Source organism: Bufo bufo, chromosome 1 (assembly GCF_905171765.1).
Source record: "Bufo bufo chromosome 1, aBufBuf1.1, whole genome shotgun sequence".
Lineage (NCBI taxonomy): Eukaryota > Metazoa > Chordata > Amphibia > Anura > Bufonidae > Bufo > Bufo bufo.
Genome location: NC_053389.1, coordinates 408,939,468 through 408,961,652, shown reverse-complemented (window position 1 = coordinate 408,961,652; position 22,185 = coordinate 408,939,468). Strand labels below are relative to the sequence as shown.

The window sequence follows — 22,185 nt, the reverse complement described above, 5'->3', positions numbered from 1 at the left end:
GAGACCAAGAGGTCCCATGGCATTGGTCCTAATGATCCATCTGGCCTCTCGTTGCAGCAATAGGCGGTGGCGGTCACCTCCACGGAGGATGGGTCCCACAGCCTCAATGCCAGCAAAAGAAAGGCCAGATGGGTCACCATTATGGGCCGCATGCACATGTTCAATGAGGCGGGGAGAGCCTCGCCCGGTACGGATGGAGTTGATGTGCTCACGCACCCGTTCAAGCATCGGCCTAATTGTTTTCCCGATGTAGAACCTGTTACAGGTACAGAAAATAACATACACCACGAAGGGGGTGCGGCAGTTAATAAACTGCAGAACTCTGTGTGTTACGCCCCCTAAGGACAAACTTTTGGCCTGGGAATTTAAGTGACAAAAGGAACAAGTTCCACATTTATAATTTCCTATGGGGATTCTACTTTGTAACCAGTTAGACCTTTTAGGTAGCCGAAGAGCGCTTTGGACCAATTTGTCCCTTAAAGTATGGCATTTCCTAAAAGAGATAATTGGTTTGCTGGAGGTTACTGCGCCCAATGTAGCATCATGCTTCAATAGGTCCCAGTTACTATGTATTGCCCGTCTGATAATGTCGGCTACGGGACTGTACTTAAAGACGAAGGCAAATCTCTCGTCCTTATCACCGCCAGTATTGTCCCTGAGGAGACTGGATCGAGGGCGGATAGCTGCTCGATGTAGTGCATCTAATACGGTCCTCCTTGGGTAACCCCTCTCCAAGAGTCTACCCATAAGTTGGTGAGCCTGCTTGAAGAAGTCCGCGTCGGTACTATTAATCCTACGCAACCGGACAAATTGTCCGTAAGGTACCGCGTCTTTAACGGCGGGGGGATGGAAACTGGCCTGGTGGAGCAGCGAATTAGTAGCAGTGGGTTTACGAAAACCCGTTGTGTGCAGATGACCCTCAACCACGGAGACATGTACGTCAAGGAAATCCAGACACCTGCCTCCGAAGTTGAAGGTGAACTTCATGTTCATATTGTTGATATCATTGAGGTACTGCACAAAAAGTCCACACTGCTCTTCGCTGCCCGACCAGACCAGGAACACGTCATCCACATATCTGAGGAACCTATGGATGTAGACAAGAAAGGGGTTACCCAAGGAGAAAACGTATGTCTCCTCAAATACCGCCAGATACAGGTTGGCAAAGGTACATGAGACAGGTGTACCCATTGCCGTACCCTGTATCTGGCGGTACCATTGGCGGTTAAACTGAAAGACATTATTGCTGAGTACCAGATGGAGAGACTCTTGTATGAACTGGGAAAACACTGAGCTTTTATCTGTCCGGGAAAGGACTGACGCAACCGCTTGAAGGCCTGCGTCATGAGGAATACGGGTATAGAGACTCTCCACGTCCAAGGACACAAGGTGGAATTCCTCCCGCCATTCAAGGTCATTGATGGCGCGGAGGAAGTCCCCGGTGTCCTTGAGGTACGTGGGAGTACCCACCAAGAGAGGCCTAAGTAACCAATCCACGTACTTCGAAATAGGTTCCGTCGGGGACCCTATCCCGGCAATAATGGGTCTCCCCGGAGGATGAAGTAGAGACTTGTGTACTTTTGGCATAAAGTACCAAGTCGGGTACTTAGGGAACCTAGGAACAAGCTTCTCTATGATACTTTTAGGTAGAAACTTCTGGTCAACGTATCTAGAAAGAAGTGAATGGACCCTGTCAAGAATAGATGGCACAGGGTTCTCACTAAGTTTTAAGTATACAGTGGCGTCGTCTAACTGCCTAGAGGCTTCCTCAAGGTAATAAGCTCTCGACATCAGGACCACGTTGCCCCCAATGTCGGCGGGCTTAATGACCACATCTTCAAGACCGCATAGCCAGTGTAAAGCGGTCTTCTCCTCTTGGGTAATGTTAGGGGGTGCCACTGGGTAGACCAGTGCACGTACATCCCTAAGAACCTGCTTATAAAAAAGGTCAATAGAAGAGCCCGTCGGCATGGGGGGCAAAAACGTGGACCCGATGCCTCCCGTAAAGGATTTGTGAGACTGTGGCAAAGTAATATCCTCATTCTCGGTCTCGATGTCTGCCAGAAAGTGGATGCATGACAATTCGTCTGCATCAAATCTAGGGTACAAGTGGAACTCAGCAGGCGTCATGCACGCCGGGACCTCACCAGGTAAGGGCAAAGGGCGCAAGGAACACTTCTCGGCAAACAATTTTTTAAGGAAAAGCTTGCGTACGGCTTTATACAGGTCAACCTCAAACCCCACAGGATCGAACTGTTCAACCAGACTGTATCCCAGTCCCCGACGGAGGAGTGAGATACAGCCAGGGGACAGCTCGTGGGGCGTGAGGTTAATGACTGTATTGCTGGAATCCAATGTAGATGGAAAAGAATCGGAAACAGTCATTGTCTCCAGGTAACTTGGCGTCGTCTCCTCGTGGATCTGCGTGCTTGAATTAAAAATTACAAGACAAATTTTGAATTATAGCTCAAAGTGTGATATTGCTCCTGTGCACACGATCAATGCTGTTCTGGGACAGATGACCCACTTATGGACCATATGTCTTGGAGGGCATACGGTCGTGTGTATGAGGCTGATACAAACATCCTTCTAGTTTTAGGTCTCATGCACATGGCCTTTACCCGGCCGTGGCCGTATTGTGGGCCGCATATGGCAGTCCCAATGCACGGAACGGCTGCACAACGGCCGTGAGCATGAGCCCTAATAATCAAATTTGTGAAAGAGGCCTATTATCAATTCATATCAAATATATTTGGAAATATGGAATACAATGTGATTAGTAAAGTATAAAAATGTTGTTGTTTTTTTACATGTATGACATCGGTTGCCATGCAATAAGTTATGCATTGCAGAAAGGGAATTTTAAATGTATGCAATGCAAGACATTTTCAGACTAGGCCTCTAGCACAAAAACATATACACTGCTCAAAAAAATAAAGGGAACACTTAAACAACACAATGTAACTCCAAGTCTTCACTTCTGTGAAATAAAACTGTCCACTTAGGAAGCAACACAATCAATTTCACATGCTGTTGTGCAAATGGGATAGACAACAGGTGGAAATTATAGACAATTAGCAAGACACCCCCAATAAAGGAGTGGTTCTGCAGGTGGTGACTACAGATCACTTCTCAGTTCCTATGCTTCCTGGCTGATGTTTTGGTCACTTTTGAATGCTGGCGGTGCTTTCATTCTAGTGGTAGCATGAGACGGAGTCTACAACCCACACAAGTGGCTCAGGTAGTGCAGCTTATCCAGAATGGCACATCAATGCGAGCTGTGGCAAGAAGGTTTGCGGTGTCTGTCAGCGTAGTGTCCAGAGCATGGAGGCGCTACCAGGAGACAGGCCAGTACATCAGGAGACGTGGAGGAGGCCGTAGGAGGGCAACAACCCAGCAGCAGGACCGCTACCTCCGCCTTTGTGCAAGGAGGAACAGGAGGAGCACTGCCAGAGCCCTGCAAAATGACCTCCAGCAGGCCACAAATGTGCATGTGTCTGCTCAAACTGTCAGAAACAGACTCCATGAGGGTGATATGAGGGCCCGACGTCCACAGGTGGGGGTTGTACTTACAGCCAAACACCGTGCAGGACGTTTGGCATTTGCCAGAGAACACCAAGATTGGCAAATTCGCCACTGGCGCCCTGTGCTCTTCACAGATGAAAGCAGGTTCACACTGAGCACATGTGACAGACGTGACAGAGTCTGGAGACGCCGTGGAGAACGTTCTGCTGCCTGCAACATCCTCCAGCACGACCGGTTTGGCATTGGGTCAGTAATGGTGTGGGGTGGCATTTCTTTGGAGGGCCGCACAGCCCTCCATGTGCTCACCAGAGGTAGCCTGACTGCCATTAGGTACCGAGATGAGATCCTCAGACCCCTTGTGAGACCATATGCTGGTGCTGTTGGCCCTGGGTTCCTCCTAATGCAAGACAATGCTAGACCTCATGTGGCTGGAGTGTGTTAGCAGTTCCTGCAAGACAAAGGCATTGATGCTATGGACTGGCCCGCCCGTTCCCCAGACCTGAATCCAATTGAGCACATTTGGGACATCATGTCTCGCTCTATCCACCAACGTCACGTTGCACCACAGACTGTCCAGGAGTTGGCAGATGCTTTAGTCCAGGTCTGGGAGGAGATCCCTCAGGAGACCATCCGCCACCTCATCAGGAGCATGCACAGGCGTTGTAGGGAGGTCATACAGGCACGTGGAGGCCACACACACTACTGAGCCTCATTTTGACTTGTTTTAAGGACATTACATCAAAGTTGGATCAGCCTGTAGTGTGTTTTTACACTTGAATTTTGAGTGTGACTCCAAATCCAGACCTCCATGGGTTGAAAAATTTGATTTCCATTTTTTTATTTTTGTGTGATTTTGTTGTCAGCACATTCAACTATGTAAAGAACAAAGTATTTCAGAAGAATATTTAATTAAATTAGATCTAGGATGTGTTATTTTTGTGTTCCCTTTATTTTTTTGAGCAGTGTATAATTTACAATATGTACAGAAAAGTGAGTTGGCATATGTCATGAAGAAGCATAGAATATGTGCCAATGTACACTTTCTATGCTGTTCCAGGACATATGGCGCACTCACCGACCAAAAGTATGAAGCGACACTGTAAAATACACATTATACCTCATTAATAAATTGAAATACTCATAAATCTTTTCTTGTTTCTGGATTGATGCAGAAGACCATGCAGAAGGGACTAGTTCTTTGGCTATTTCTTCGCATGACCGGTCCTTTTGGGCACAGTCGTGATAGACATCAGACCGGGTGTCCCATAGCGATGGGCACTCCTGGATCAATACGATGAATTTTTCCACATCATATGATGATATTTTTGCTCTTGATCACTCTTGTCTCCTTCTCAATACACTGCTTTCCTGGGTTCTGAGGTTCACAGAGGGCAGGCCTGTTTTTTTTTCTATTTCCTGCGGATCCGCAATTGCGGATGACATATTGCACCTTTCCGCATGTCATCCACATTTTTGCAAACCCATTGACTACAATGGGACCACGGACTGCAATTTGCAGACAAGAGTAGGACATGCTCAAATTTTTTGTGCGGATCAGCATAACGGAAATTAGGACGCGGACAGCACACTGAAGGCTGTCCGCATTTTCTGCGGTGGCATTGAAATGAATGGGTCTGCATCTGTTCTGCAATTTTGCGGAACGGATGCGGATTACTAAATTGCGTACGTGTGAATGGACCCTTCGGCCTCTTGCACACAAACATTTTTTTTTCCGTTTACGTTCCGTGTTTTGCGTTCCGTATACGGTCCATATATACGGAACCATTTATTTCAATGCGTCCGCAAAAAAACGGAATGTACTCCGTATGCATTCCGTTTCCGTATTTCCGTTGAAAGATAGAACATGTCCTATTATTGCCCGCAAATCACGTTCTGTGGCTCCATTCAAGTCAATGGGTCCCCAAAAAAAAGGAACATACTGAATGTACTCCGTATGTACTCCGTTCCATTTTTGCGGAACCATCCATTGAAAATTTTATGCCCAGCCCAATTTTTTCTATGTTATTACTGTATATGCCATACGGAAACACAGAACGGAAAAATGGAACGGAAACAAAAAAACGGACGGCAAAATACACTCCGTATGCATTCCGTTTACGTATTTCCATTCAAAGATAGAACATGTCCTATTATTGTCCGCATTACGGACAAGGATAGTACTGTTCTATCAGGGGCCAGCTGTTCTGTTCCGCAAAATACGGAATGCACATGGACGTCATCTGTATTTTTTTCAGATCCGTTTTTTGCGGAATGCAAAATACTGAAAGAGCCATATGGTCGTGTGCAAGAGGCCTAAACGTGTAGGAAATATGGTACATACTGGGGGCACTATGAGGGCGGGGGGGGGGGATAATATATACTGAGGGTACTGCATGGGGTTAGGATTGCTGATCCCTGTACGAAAATACGTGATATAGACCAGTACATAGATAGACGTCATATGAATATGGCCGCCCACTTAGCACGCCTAAACCGCACTTTTACACAGAAGACGCTTCTGTTTTCATCCATGGCCTCTGCTACAAGCGTCACACTGTCTGCCTCCCTCTCTCCACACATCAGCATTATGCAGTCTTCGCCAGAAATGTCCCGGTGGGGTCCCCGTAGCCGGATGACGTCACCGCACCATGTGACCAGGAGCTGAGCCACCGCGGCAGAGGGGCTGGCAGTGCTGGGAGAGAAGCGGAGGAGAGCATCTGCTGCAGGACTCATTGCACAGCTACTAGTGTGAGTGCAGCCTTCATCTTCACGGCGGGCGGCCATTTCTCTGCAGCGCTGGTAGCCGGCTGTCCGCATGGAGCTTGCCTTATTAGCGACCATTTACTGCATGATGGTTACAGTGTGAACAGGCGGCAGGCTAGTCAATGGGTGCATGTATTATAGGGGAGGTCCTGTGTTGGCAGCCCTGGTGGTTAGGTGAAGGCTCGGGACTCATGTGGTGTAGGACTTCCTATGGGGGGTGCAGTTTCTTGAACCAAGACAGAAGGAGCTATGGGTAAGGGGGCATTTACACCAACAGATCGTCTGACCAATTCTGTCAGATCAATGGTCGATGTGTGTAATCGGCCATCTGATCAATGATTGGTCAGAAAATCTGTCACCTAATCTGCCCCTGATCTCAATGAGTAAAATCTGCACAATTGACATGCTCCATGTTTCCACATGGAAAATGTCTGCACCGTGTACGTGAGATTTTGAAAGTATCATCTACTTACCGTATTTTTCGCCCCATAAGGCGCAGTGGGGACATGCCCCTGCGTCTTATTGGGCGAATACTAATGAGTACTTCCATTATGGAAGGACCAGGAAGCGGAGAAGGCTCTGTACTCACCTCTTCCTCGGCTGTGCTGTCAGCAGGGAAGGTTTTAACGGCCATTTAGACAGGAGTTCACCCATCTAACGACCACAGGTACACTGTTAACCCCCCCCTTTTTGTTTTTATAAAAAAAATCAGCTACTTGCTCCGCACTGGAGGCAGCAAGACCTGTCACTTCCGTTGTGACATCATGACCCTGGGAGTGTCAGGTCCTGGTGCCACCACTGTGGAGCAAGTGGATGAGGTGAGTATATTATTCAATTGGCACTACTGTGGGGTGTCTAGGGGACGCTTGGGGGGGGGCATTATGTATACTGAGGACACTGCAAGGGTTGGCATTTTATGGCTACATTCACGGGACAGTGGACAAAAGAAAAAGCCATTAGTAATGGATGACCTGTCAGTTTTGTATCAGAGCGTGCATCCATTTTTTAGCCTTTTCATCTGTTTTTAACAGCCATTTTCTTTGTCCCATAAAAAATAGTTACAAAAAAAGGAAAACCTATGGCTACAGTTACGTCTTCATTCCCTGTAAGCTACGGTAACTATAGGTAGATGGAAGTAATGCTTCTGTTATTCCAGAGCTGGCAGTCAGATGACATGAAGCATGAGATCAGTTCTTTCGTGAAGACTTGCACTCGTCAGCAGGTTCCCTGCGCAGTACACTGCCAACAACAAACCTTTGACCTCACTGTACCCATAGTACAGTAAAATGTGTAACCTATTATATATAGTCTTTCTGGAACACAGCCTGTAGAGCCTCATTTATATGTATCCCTGCCTTTATTCTGTCATTAGTACAGGATATTGATTATTGCAGGACTGATGATCACAATGTAATTATTGTCTTAAACAGCTATTGAAGATTACGCTGCACCAATGGCACTATATAGTAACAGAGTATTCACAATATAGCATTGATGGCTCCATGTGTTATATGTGTAAATGAAGGCCGCAATTGCATCTGCGGTCTGATCCAGCACAAATGGCGGCTGACGGCCAGAACCCAGCATTTACGCCGGAGAGCGGCCTTATCCCATTATAGTCCATAGGAATGCGGCTATGATGTGTAGAATCTGGCAATGCCAGATCCGGTGAACCGTTTTCAGTATGTATCATAAAGGTGTTGAATAGTGACCTGTCATATTCTCCAACAAAGGCAGCCATTTTGTCTTTAAGACCCTCCCCTCAGTCCTGAGTAATCTGAGCTGCCAGTCTTGTGCCATTGGGGCCATGCATTGTCAAGGTGCCAGTTTTCGGTACTGGTTCTTGATGGGTCGTGAATAGGGATGAGCGAATCGACTTCGGATTGGAATCAAACCAGAGTTCGGGAAATGGTTTTTCACAGTGCAAATCATGTGAGCCAATACATTCTAACACTGTACGGAGCTCCTGCTGGAACTTTTGAAGTCATTGTTTCATCCGAAGTCCTTTTGCTCATCCCTAGTCGTGAACCAAAGCTCCGACGTTGTCCATGCTGATTGGACAGTGTCACTGCCTGTTGAGAGTCAGCTCCTGGGACCACCACCTTGACCGAGCATGGCCTCAATAACATATTGGGAGCTGAAACTAATGGTGCTGATGGGAACAGGGGAGATTAGGAAAAAGAAATGCAACAGAATTTAATGAGCGGCCATTGTTGGAGGATATGACAGGTCCCCTTTAAGGCGGTTGATATCAGCAAGACAATCTGTTCTCTGATTATCAGCTGAGTTCATCTGGTAAAGTTGGGGAACGCTCATTGGGGTGGCCAAGTTAGACCTGTATTAGACCTGCAGATCAGCATTTCGACTGTTGGGAGGGAAGCGTTCCTTCTCGACAACTGCCTGCTCGTCAGAAGAGCCCGCTGCTATTACATGCTGCAATCGCTAATGCCATCGCTCGTCTCTATACAAAACCATTATTTGCTGATAGCAAATTATGATATTTTTTTGCCTTCTTAAAAATGCAATTGCCTGAGTAACATTGTATAATTGGCGGCACTTTTATACACGCTTATTAGCTATGATGTGGCCGACCACCTCCTGGTCAAATACAGCCCTTAGTGTAAGGCTACTTTTCCGGCAGGCTGTTCCGGCGGGTAAACGGCCTGCCAGATCCGTGCTGCCGCTAGTGCACGCGTGCCGCCGGAGGTCCTCTCCGGACCCATTAACTATAATGGGGCCGGGCCAAAGTTCCGGCGGCAGCACTGCAAACATGCCGAGAGGCAGCCGGAATAAAACCACGACATGTCGTAGGCTGCCGCTAGTGTGAAAGTAGCCTAAGACAAAAGTCTGTCTTTTGGATTTGGAAGTGGCAGGAATTTGTTAATGTCAGCATTTTTACATCCTTTTTTTGAAAGGAGTTTTCCGAAATTTGGTTCATTTAACTGAGAACTGAAAGTGCTTTGACTTTGCAGAATTCATCCATTGTAACCATCTCTGTCCATGGCGCCTACAGTGTAGATATTCAGAACGGCACAATCTAGGAACATCTTGGCGAGCAGATAAATAATTGCATGTGCGTTACAAAGATAAAGTGGGTCAGTCACCGTCTGGTTACCTGGATGCGGTATATGGCACGTACAGCTGTGGCTCAGAACTCATGCTGATATTCAAGATCTCTATGATATGCCTGCCAAATTCATGTATGACTTCAAATGCCTTTGCCTGCCCTCTGTATATGGTTCCCAGAACCACGTGACTACCAATGTAATAAAATGTCGGGGCAGCTATAACTGTGTTGCCTAGAGTTCTCCTTTATTACTGTACAATGCCTAATACATGGCCTGAGGTGACAGTGTAGGACACAGGATTGCAGTAAAAACAACAACAAAAAGGCAGCACGAATGAATCCCCCGTCTCTGGGGTCATGAGACTTCAGTAAAAACTCCATGGCGTCCTCGGGGGGGACACATTTTACACAGATCGCGCTTCACCAAGCTTGATGAAGCATGATCTGCGCAAAATGCGTCGCCCCCCCCCCCCCCCCCCAAAGATACCATGGAGTTTTTTTATTCATGTAAATAAAAGTTACATTTTATTTTAAATAACAAGGCGCTGGATCTATTGATTTTTTTTTTTTACAGGATTGCAGTTCTTTACACCACCCCCTTAAAGGGAACCTGTCACCTGGATTTTGTGTATAGAGCTGAGGACATGGGTTGCTAGATGGCCACTAGCACATCTGCAATATCCAGTCCCCATAGCTCTGTGTGCTTTTATTGTGTAAAAAAACCCGATTTGATACATATGCAAATTAACCTGAGATGAGTCCTGACCCTGACTCATCTCACGTACAGCAATTATGGCAAGAGAGAATAGGGAGAGGCGCTCATAGGGTAGCAGGCAATAATAATCAACTAAGCGTAATGGATGGAATATGCTCACCTTTGGGTGTTGTGCGTGTGTGAGCACAACGTCCGTAAGGGTAGACAGACGACGGGGGGGGGGGTCGGTGCTGCCGGTACCCGTTCAATCCTTTTGGATGGAGTTGCCAAAAACTCCTAGGGACTGTTGAGGGCGTGATGAATGGTTTGTGTGCGATAAGGGTACCTCTTTGGCGCACAGGGACGACCACGATTCAGAGATTTTTTTGGTGTAAATGCTATTTATTGGTCAGTGGACAACGCGTTTCGGAGTTTATAACTCCTTTCCCAAGTCTTAGGGACGCCGACGGCAAAAAGAAAAAAGCAAAAGGTGGCCAGATGGCTGGAGACTCCCTCTGGTGCGTGCTGCTGTGTCTGGCGCCAATCATCCTACGTACAGGACTCATCTCAGGTGAAGAAAACAGTTTGCCTTGATGGATGAAATTATGGCATCCAGGACTTAGGCCCCTTTCATACGAGCGAGTTTTCCGCACGGGTGCAATGCGTGATGTGAACACATTGCAACGGCAGTGAATCCTGACCCATTCATTTCAATGGGTCTATGTACATGAGCATTTTTTTCATGCATCAGTTCTGCGTTGCGTGAAAAACGCAGCATGTTCTATAATCTCATTTTTCACGCAGCCCTGGCCCCATAGAAGTGAACGGGGCTTCAGTGAAAAAAGCATTGCATCTGGAAGCAAGTGCGGATGTAGTGTTTTTCACTGATGGTTGCTAAGAGATGTTTGTAAACCTTCCGTTTTTTATCACCGCGTGTGAAAAACGCTTCAAAACGCATTGCACCCGCGTGGAAAAAACTGAACAACTGAACGCAATTGCAGACAAAACTGACGGACCTTGCTTGCAAAATGGTGTGCGTTTCACTGAACGCATCCGGAGCAAATCCGTCACGCTCGTGTGAAAGGTTCCTTAGGCCCGCACATGTTACAGAATACACGTTTTATGACCTTACACAAATCTCATCTACACTTTGCAGATTGTTTCCATGCGGAAATTGACCTGCATTGTGGATTTCCAAATCTGCAGCATGCCAATTATGTTTGCGGTCTTAGCTGTGGATTTCATTCTTTTCAGTGGATACGTAAGATCCGCAGCAAAACAGCATCTAATCCGCACCAAAACTGCATATAGAAATTGTGGATTTTGGTGCAGATCTGCTGCAGAAACGCACATATATCCACACTGAAATTTGTGTGTATCTTATGTGCGTTCACCCGCATTCGTGTGCAGGTGGTCTTACTGGTAAAAGTTAGGCCGCCAACTAAGCCCCCCTCCCCCAATCCTACAAACCACAGACCAAATGTCTTGGCACCGAATATGGTGCTGGCCTGAGTGGGTTTACGTTGGCCATACACTATGGTGCCAAATATCCATTTATACAAACTAAGAAGACAGGTTGGCATTAGCAGGAGGTGCTCAAACCCACATGCAGTTGTGCATATATATAGGGGAGCAAATCCTGCACTTGTGGCCCGTTGCTAATGGCAATCCCCAGCAAAATGCATACGGTGGAGGATGCCCGCGGCGAACCACAAGTACCACAATAGACATCCTACACAAGGTAACAAGTGCAGATGTGATAATTAATATAACAATATAACAAAATAACAAAGATAGGTGCACTCTGCAGTTTCACTAAACCCTCAAACGGATTTTAAAATTGAGAGATTAGTCAACATGTCCTACGGTGTAGAACATGTCTAAGCCCGGGCACCACGCCAAGGTTTCTCAAGTAGCCCGGGACCTAACACTCTCCTACCTGAGCCGTTTGGGCAATACCAGGAGCTGTTCCTGTAGTTTGCCCACTGGCTCCTGGTATTGCCCAAACGGCTCAGGTAGGAGAGTGTTAGGTCCCGGGCTACTTGAGAAACCTTGGCGTGGTGCCCGGGCTTAGACATGTTCTACACCATAGGACATGTTGACTAATCTCTCAATTTTAAAATCCGTTTGAGGGTTTAGTGAGACTGCAGAGTGCACCTATCTTTGTTATTTTGTTATATTGCCAAATATCCATTCCAAATCTGTTCAGAGGCGGACTGGCCATAGACTCTACAGGGAAATTGCCCGGTGGGCCAATGCCCAGTAGGCCGCACATGCTCTCTTCACCAATACTGGTGTGATACATAATAAAGATCCCTTTTCACACGAGCGTGACGGATTAGGTCCGAATGTGTTCAGGGTGCGTTCAGTGAAACTCGTACCATTTTGCAAGCAAGTTCAGTCAGTTTTGTCTGCGATCGCGTTCAGTTCAGCGTGGGTGCAATGCGTTTTTCACACTTGTGATAAAAAACGGAATGTTTACAAACAACATCTCTTAGGCCCCTTGCAGACGAGCGTTCCTCCCGCAGCGAGTCCACATCGCAGCACCCGGCCTGACCTCCCAGCACTGCCGGGGGTCACATAGCATTATATTGATTTTATGATACTATGTAACCCTTACAGTTCTGGAATGTATTGGATAACACTGGCAGCATTTTGGGTTACATAGCATCAGAAATCAATATAATGTTATGTGACACCCGGCAGCGCAGGGAGGTCAGGCCAGGAGCTCGCTGCGGGAGGAACGCTCATCTGCAAGGGTCCTTAGGGTGGGTTCACATCTGCATTCTGGATTCCATTATGGCTTTCCATTATAGAATGGTTATAACGGCATCCATAAGACGGAAGGACGGATCGGTTATGCTGCCCATAGACTTCTATTATGACGGAATGCAAAACGGAAGCCTTTAGAGGCATTCTGTTTTGCTTTCCGTCATAATAGAAGTCTGAGGGGAAGCATAACGGATCCGTCTGGTTTCCGTTATGCAGAACGGACAAAAAAATCCTGTCGACAGGACTTTGTTTTTCGTCTTACATAACGGGAACCAGACGGATCCGTTATGATTCCCATAGACTTCTATTATGGTGGATCAAAACAGAATGCTCTAAAGGCTTCCGTTTTGACTTCCGTCTTATGGATTCCGTTATTTTCCGTTATAACCATGTTATAACGGAATCCAGAACGCAGATGTGAACCCACCCCTAGCTACCATCAGTGAAAAACGCATTGCACCACACACCACGCTGATGCAATGCATTTTTCATGCAGCCCCATTCACTTCTATGGAGCCAGGGCTGCGTAAAAAACTCAGAATATAGAACATGCTGCTATTTTCACGCAACGCAGAACTGATGCGTGAAAAACATCGCTCATGTACACAGACCCATTGAAATGAATGGGTCAGGATTCGGTGTGGGTGCTATGCGCTCACCTCACGCATTGCACCCGTGGGAAAACTCAAACTCGCTCGTGTTAAAGAGGCCTCACGCTGCATACATCAGATCATTACCACTGGGAGTATAAGGTAATTATGTACCTAGCTGGCAGGCCACAGATGCCTCCTGAATGCAATTGTATCGCTGTCCTGAGGACGGTGAGACAGTTCAATACTATAGTTTGGTATGGGAGCCCATGGGTCCCTGCCCTGCTGTTCACCTTCATAGGCCACTATAGGAGGCAGTGCATAAATGGCGCAGAGACACAGGCTTGAGATGGTATGTGCTGCACTGTAGTACGGGGTTCTGCTGGAACAGTATTTTGTGCTGCACTATGGTATTGCTGACCTTGCCTATTTTATGCTGCCCCACTTTCTGTCAGTTTGGACCCGCCTACAACATGGAGGCCAATTTTATTTTCTTTCTTTTTTTCTTTTCAAGGGCCACTTTAAATTTCCGGTCCGCCCCTGCATCTGTCTGTCCCAACTGCCCTATATGCTTGTTATAGAGCACTGGGCATGCTGACCAATGCTTCAGGTGGCAGTCTTGAGGTGCCCATACAGATTGTTGATGGATTCTGCCAAAATCGGCAAATAGATTTATATATGAAGAATGGACCATACCCTCTCCTGCCAAGGGAAGCCAGAGTCTGTCTTTAAGTGGCCAGTTCTTTTTACCCAAGTCAACCATTGTTAATGATAGGGCTGGGGGTGATAGTTGTGGTCAGTATACCTGTCCTGACGACGTTCTTCTTGATTTCTGATTTTAATGCATGGGTAGACTTTATCATGGTGAACACGTTGGCTCTTTCTGCTTCCGATGACATTATGAAGTGAAGGTTATAGAGGCCGTGCATTGAAGAATTACATGGCAGTGAGTAATATAATAAGATCTGTCCTGTTTACAGCCGTGATCTCTGAACAGGAAAGGTTGATCCTTGCAGCGACCTGCTCTTTAATATCTCTGCAAAGCAAAGGACGAGGACAAAGAAAAGAGCTGAATGAGCTTTACTGTGGTAGTTTCTTGTAAAGTGGATCAGTGCTTTTAGAGATGCTGGATCCTACATTGTCCTTGGACTGACCTTGCTGCAATGAGCTTGAACGAAGCTTACAGTAGCTCTGCCTCCACTGAGGCTCCAAGCTCCGAAGCTTCTGCATCATCTCATGAAAGCAGGTACAGGTTAGTAATACTGGCACTCGATCAGAGTGGACATTTCTATGGTCCAGCAAGAGCTTTTATCTGGATTTTTAAAGCGGTTGTCCAGCCTCTCAAAAGCTCTGAATGCTATAAAATAACAAAGTAACTAATACCTGATCGATGCCCCTGCTGTGTCTGGGACATAACACATCCCAGGTCCTGTACCAGTCTCTATCTCCTGGTCTTCAGTAGACATGGTCTTGTGACCATTGTTACCAAGCCCTAATTGCAGGGGACACCACTGAGGTCACCACTGCACCACATTTCGTATGTCTGTCGAAATGGCATCATGAGAGGCCAAGATACAGAGACTCCCAGAGGATAAGTAAGGTGAGTATTACACAGGATGGTATATTAAATCACAGGGGGTATAAAAATGTGAACATGAAAGTATTTAGCAAATGTGAGCAGGGAGCCTCCCTAGGGGTGTATACGCTTAAAGGGATTTTCCAAGTGATGGTCTATGCTATTGGACACCCCAGCCAGTCACTGGTTCTATGTACTGTATATTCCTGCGTATAAGACTACTTTTTAACACATGAAAATCTTCTCAAAAGTCGGGGGTCGTCTTATACGCCGGGTATGGCGGGCGCAGCAGTGCCGTGACGCCCGAATTATCAACAGAGAGAGCCCGGGCTATTGCCTTGTATCCCCAGCAGCTGAGAGCTGCGATGTAACCCACGGCATATGCCCCCCCTGCGCTGTACCTTGTATACCGCCCCCTGCTCTGTACCTTGTATGCTCCTTGTACCGCCATCCTCCCGGCCGCTCGCATCTCGCTCCTACGCACGTGCGAGATTTTATGCGGCGAGCGTGGATACACGGGATCCTCACGGCCGCTCGCATCTCGCTCCTGCGCATGTGCGAGATCTCCGTGCGGCCTATCTAAGTGCGGCGCAGATGTGCATATGTGAATGTGAATATGAAGAATAACATAACAAAAACATGTTCAGGGTATAGGTGGCACATGTTTAGTGTCTGGGAGGCAGGGAGGGAGGACAAGGAAGGTGGTGGGATGCAGGGATGGTGGTGATACCATGTGATGGCGGTGCTACCTAGGGATGGTGGTGGGATGCAGGGATGGCAGTGGTATCTAGGGATGGTGGTGGGATTGCAGGGATGGTGGTGATACCATGGGATGGCGGTGGTACCTAGGGATGGTGGTGGGATGCAGGGATGGCAGTGGTATCTAGGGATGGTGGTGGGATGCAGGGATGGTGGTGATACCATGGGATGGCGGTGGTACCTAGGGATGGTGGTGGGATGCAGGGATGGCAGTGGTATCTAGGGATGGTGGTAGGATGCAGGGATGGTGGTGATACCATGGGATGGTGGTGGTACCTAGGGATGGTGGTGGGATGCAGGGATGGCAGTGGTACCCAGGGATGGTGGTGGGATTCAGGGATGGCAGAGGTACCCAGGGATGGTGGTGGGATGCAGTAATGTACTGCTGTGTGTTGAAAAAGGGGTAGTGTTATACGGCGAGTATATCCCAAACTCTATATTTTCAGTGTAAAAGTTGGGGGTCTTCTTATACGCACAGTCGTCTTATACGCCGGCATATACGGTAGCTTTATCTCCGGAGGTCGGCACCAGGACTACGCTGCACCGTAGTCAATGTTGTAGTGGACAGCGCTCCTCACTGTAGTGCTGCTCACACCTACTCCCCAGGTGCTACATTTAGCATAAGTTTTGATATTGCAAACATTTGATCTCATCTTTTTATTTATTTATTTTTTCAGTTTCAAAAAATGTCAAGCGAATTATCCCAAAATATTAACATCAAGGAACCTCGCTGGGACCAGAGCACATTTGTTGGAAGAGCAAAACATTTCTTTACAGTAACCGACCCAAGGAATATCCTTCTGTCAAATGACCAGCTGGAACATGCCAGACACATTGTTCATGACTACAGGTATGGACTGCATATGTAAAGTGTTATGCAGAAGTGGCCTACTCCCACCTCTGCTGTGGTATCCTATGGAAGATGCGCAAACCAGATTTGCACATTGAATAAATGAGACCACATGGTGATGTCCAGGAAAGTGCTAGACCTTTTGCAAGGCTCATTTCTGTCTCTGGGTTTAACAAGCCGCCCAATGACAAATCTGATGCCATAGGACATAAAACTTATACTTCAGCGGTCTCTTTACAAAGTTTGGCATATGTTAGGCTACTTTCACACTAGCGTTCGGAGCGGGTCCGTCTGATGTTTCATCAGACGGATCCGCTCCTATAATGCAGACGTTTGCATCCGTTCAGAACGGATCCGTCTGCATTATAACTTAGAAAAATTTCTAAGTCTGAAAGTAGCCTGAACGGATCCGTTCAGACTTTACATTGAAAGTCAATGGGGGACGGATCCGCTTGAAGATTGAGCCATATAGTGTCATCTTCAAGCGGATCCGTCCCCATTGACTTCCATTATAAGTCTGGACGGATCCGCTCGCCTCCGCACGGCCAGGCGGACACCCCAACGCTGCAAGCAGCGTTCAGGTGTCCGCTTGCTGAGCGGAGCGGAGGCTGAACGCCACCAGACTGATGCATTCTCAGCGGATCCGCCTCCACTGAGAATGCATTAGGGCTGGACGGATGCGTTCGGTGCCGCTCGTGAGCCCCTTCAAACGGAGCTCACGAGCGGACACCCGAACGCTAGTGTGAAAGTAGCCTTAATCTGCCACTATGTGTTCTGTTTTGTCATCAGTTTCCCTCCAGGATGTTTGTACACCATTGTGATTACTACATGAGGGTCAGACATATTGGATCAAGCCCTTAATACAAAAAAGTATAGCATGCTAATGGGACGGCCATACATGAATATTCGTGAACCTCTCAGATCACTTGAAAAGTCAAAACTTCCCTGCCATGAAACAGTGGTACTTGAAGGAGCATTATTATGAAAGCCCGGCTCTCAACTACTTGGCATGTCAGGGGGTGGTTTTCAGCTATACAAGGGCAGCAGACAGGAAGGACTCTCCTAACGCTCCTCTTTGATATCCTTTTCAGTTTAATGCTGAACCATGTTGACTATTTATGAGTAACTTATGACTAAGATGGCCTCTTTTAATACGCTTAAAGCGGTTATCCTGTTTCCTATATTGATGATCTATTCTCAAGATGTGAGCGCTGCCTTCTCCACTCTTTTCCTGCCCACCGTCCACTTCACAACAGTGAGCAGGTGTAGTTACTGCGCCTCTGTCCCCATTCTCTTCAGTGGGAAGGCACTGTTGCACTCTGTCTGCTCCTTCTGATTGAAGTGAATGGGGACGGAGGAGTTGGAATTACACCAGTGAAGAGAAGGCAGCCGGGCCCCCACCGATCTGATATTAATGAATGGAACTCCTTTAAGATCATGCAAGGGCCTTACTTCTACACACTGTTCACAAATATAGAGATCTCCTATATATAAATATAGATATATCCTATGTCCTATAGCCTGATATGTTAGCATACTTGTCCTATATCTGAGGAAGGGACGGTGCCCTAAAAGGCTTCATTTCTGGACTACTGTTATTTTATTGCTGAATGTGAATCCTGTTCCCGGAAAGCACAGGATCTGAGGTTCTTTTTTCCTCCTGCAGTGTCTTCATCCATAAAGCCGTCAGTGAAGGTTAATCTTTCACCAGCTGTAGATTCAAGTGATAACCTCACTATCGGTGCAAACATATAAAGAAAATATGTTTGTCACATCTTCATTTCTTTGCTTTGTTACCTGCAATGACCACCGTGCCAACTGTAGTTTATATGACCAGCAGGAATCAATCTGATAGAAAGTTTTATATTCCCTTTTGGTTCTATTTTTATCATTTATTCCTGCGCAAGGTAGAAGGGGATATGTGGATCTCCCGGCTCGTCTCTCTCTATACACACAGATAGATATAGATATATATATATATATATATAATCTATATCTATGTGTGTGTATATATATATCTCTATATAAAACAAAAATTGGACTGCACTCCAAAGGACTTTTCAATGAGTCAATGTGCTTTATTCACCCATCAAGTGGCACAGAGCGACGTTTCGGCTCATACATGAGCCAATTCTCAAGCTTCAGAAAGGCTCATGTATGAGCCGAAACGTCGCTCTGTGCCACTTGATGGGTGAATAAAGCACATTGACTCATTGAAAAGTCCTTTGGAGTGCAGTCCAATTTTTGTTTTATACACGTGGGTAAGCACCTATTGCCATATTTGGGCCTTGCACCCTCCTTTTTTCCCTTTTTTTCCTCCTGGGTGGTGCTGCTGGTGTTTTTTCTTGAGCTATAGATAGAAAAAAAAAAAAATATATATATATATATTTCTCAAAATCTAGATATTTGGGTGAATAAGCTTATCTACATACCATTACCACGTCTTATGAAAGAGGAAAGAGCCATGACAACACACATTTCATTGTGAAAACCAAGGAATGAGTCGGTAGTACACGATCAGATCATACAAAATGTTGTTTCTTGTCATTGTAGAAATGGAATTGTGCAGCCTGGACTCACAGAAGATGAATTATGGAGAGCAAAGTACGTGTATGACTCTGCCTTTCACCCGGATACTGGTGAAAAGATGATCCTTATCGGAAGGATGTCCGCTCAGGTACCGATGAATATGACTATCACAGGATGCATGATGACATTTTACAGGTGAGATCATATGAAAAACTATATCTGCATGTGTTTAAATTAGGGCTGCACGATATGGGAATTTTGTGCGATTGCGATTAGGGCCCTAAAAATTGCGATAACGATATGCGATGCGATATTTTAAGGGAATTGTGCTAGAGGTCTATTTGCTTGGATTTTCAAGGCAAAAGCACACAGAAATGACTGATAATGCTGAAATGTAGTTATGCTTAACTCAAGAACTGAAATGCACAGTGTTTTTCAAAATAAAACATCTTTTACTAAATTAAATAACATATTTGCATTACTGCAGAAGTACAAAACTTGCCATTTTCTTAATAGCACTGCACAGAACAGATAAACAGAATAAATAGAAGAACATTTATTCATTAAAATAACGACTTGCCTCCAGCCCCTCCTCCCTCCCCGCACTGTAACTGATGTATCGCCGGCCGCGCTGTGCAGCATAGCGGCCGGCGATACATCCGTGTCAGCCACGTAAAAAGTCAACCATCGCTTTATAAGACGCACTGCTATTTTCCCCCCCACTTTTGGGGGGGAAAAAGTTTGTCTTGTAAAGCGAAAAATATGGTAATACAATTGCAGCTTTTTTGGGTCGGCCAATTGGCGATTGCGATATGGCGATTTATTGCAATTGCTTTGGCGATATATTGTGCAGGCCTAGTTTAAATGGTTACTGTACTGTGAACAAACGTCACAGGCAAATATAAGAAACATCGTAATACTTATTAGAGGGAAATATCTTATTCTCCGCTTATCAGGCGCCTTTTCTTTGAATTTTTCCACTGTATAGTTTCTGATGCCATTCATTTGAATAGGACCTGAGGTGCAGTGCCCTAGCGCAGCCACTACACACCCATAAACATAGGGCCCATTGGTAACAATGCAGAAGCATATAACAAACTACCCCACCAATAAAGAACACACTCTACATATATAATTGTAAAAATTAAGATACTTTTATGATGATACACAAATATAAGGTATTGACACCTCACAGATGAGGCACCAAATACATGGTCATAAATGACACAATAATGGCAGCAAGATATAAACAAGTAAAGCAGGATATACATCCAAATTAATATACAAAACCGCACACACAAGTAATACAGACCCAGTATGGCGCGTCAAATCAACCCCAACATGTGTTTCACGTTGTGCTTCCTCGGGGGTATCTTAATTTTTACAATTATATATGTAGAGTGCGTTCTTTATCCATGTCAATAGCCACGACACAGTATCCAAAGCCTTCTGGTTCTGACTCCATCCACTGTATACTTTCCAGTGCCAGTGGCTGCCCAAAACAGCTGATCAGTAGAGGTGGTAAGTGTGGGGCCCCTACCAATCGGATATTGATGACCTAAGTCCCAGAAAACTCTGGGACTCCTTGTCAGAAATGACATGGCTCCTCTGGCAGCGCAGGCCCTACTCAGACCGGCACAGATGCCAGTCTTGATGATTCAGGGCATTTATAGCTCATCTTAAAGGGGTTTCCAAGACTTCAATACCAATGACCTATCCTCTGGGTAGGTCATCAGTATCTGATCGGTGGGAGTCCGACACCCGGGACCTCTGCCGATCAGCTGTTTGAGAAGACAGTAGCTCTGCAGCCTTCTCTCAGCTGTTCCTAGGCCAGTGACAACACGTTCATCTGTCACGTGACCTAGTCGCAGCTCAGCCCCATAGAAGTGTAAGGGGCTGAGCACGATACCAAGCACAGCTGCTGTATAATGTACGGTGCTGAGCTTGGTGAGCTGAGAGAAGGCAGTGGTGCACACAGTAGATCTGCAGCCTTATCTCAGCTGTTCCTAGGCCAGTGACTACATGTTCATCTGTCACGTGGCCTAGACGTGGCTCAGCCCCATAGAAGTGAAAGGGGCTGAGCACGATACCAAGCACAGCCGCTGTATAATGTACGGCGCTGAGCTTGGTGAGCTGAGAGAAGACAGTGGTGCACACAGTAACTCTGCAGCCTTATCTCAGCTGTTCCTAGGCCAGTGACTACATGTTCATCAGCCACGTGGCCTAGACGTGGCTCAGCCCCATAGAAGTGAAAGGGGCTGAGCACAATACCAAGCACAGCCGCTGTATAATGTACGGCGCTGAGCTTGGTGAGCTGAGAGAAGGCAGTGGTGCACACAGTAGATCTGCAGCCTTATCTCAGCTGTTCCTAGGCCAGTGACTACATGTTCATCAGCCACGTGGCCTAGACGTGGCTCAGCCCCATAGAAGTGAAAGGGGCTGAGCACGATACCAAGCACAGCCGCTGTATAATGTACGGCGCTGAGCTTGGTGAGCTGAGAGAAGACAGTGGTGCACACAGTAACTCTGCAGCCTTATCTCAGCTGTTCCTAGACCAGTGACTACATGTTCATCTGTCACGTGGCCTAGAGGTGGCTCAGCCCTATAGAAGTGAAAGGGGCTGAGCACGATACCAAGCACAGCCGCTGTATAATGTACGGCGCTGAGCTTGGTGAGCTGAGAGAAGGCAGTGGTGCACACAGTAGATCTGCAGCCTTCTCTCAGCTGTTCCTAGACCAGTGACTACATGTTCATCTGCCACGTGGCCTAGACGCAGCTCAGCCCCATAGAAGTAAAAGGGGATGAGCACGATACCAAGCACAGCCGCTGTATAATGTACGGCGCTAAGCTTGGTGAGCTGAGAGAAGACAGTGGTGCGCACAGTAGCTCTGCAGCCTTCTCTCAGCTGTTCCTAGACCAGTGACTACATGTTCATCTGTCACGTGGCCTAGACGTGGATCAGCCCCATAGAAGTGAATGGGGCTGAGCACGATACCAATCATAGCCGCTGTATAATGTACGGCGCTGAGCTTGGTGAGCTGAGAAAAGGCCGTGGTGCAC

The 22,185-nt window shown here is 46.6% G+C and overlaps 1 protein-coding gene across 1 annotated transcript in view; it reads left to right on the top strand.

The window, feature by feature from the left end:
• The first annotated feature begins 6,181 nt into the window (after positions 1–6,181).
• SFXN1 (sideroflexin 1) overlaps positions 6,182–22,185 on the top strand; it is a 36,730-nt gene continuing 20,726 nt past the window's right edge. The window contains exons 1-3 of the mRNA XM_040406290.1: positions 6,182–6,273; positions 16,424–16,596; positions 19,150–19,320. Coding sequence (XP_040262224.1) covers positions 16,433–16,596; positions 19,150–19,320 — 335 coding nt within the window. The 5' untranslated portion in view covers positions 6,182–6,273; positions 16,424–16,432. The remainder of the gene's footprint in view (positions 6,274–16,423; positions 16,597–19,149; positions 19,321–22,185) is intronic.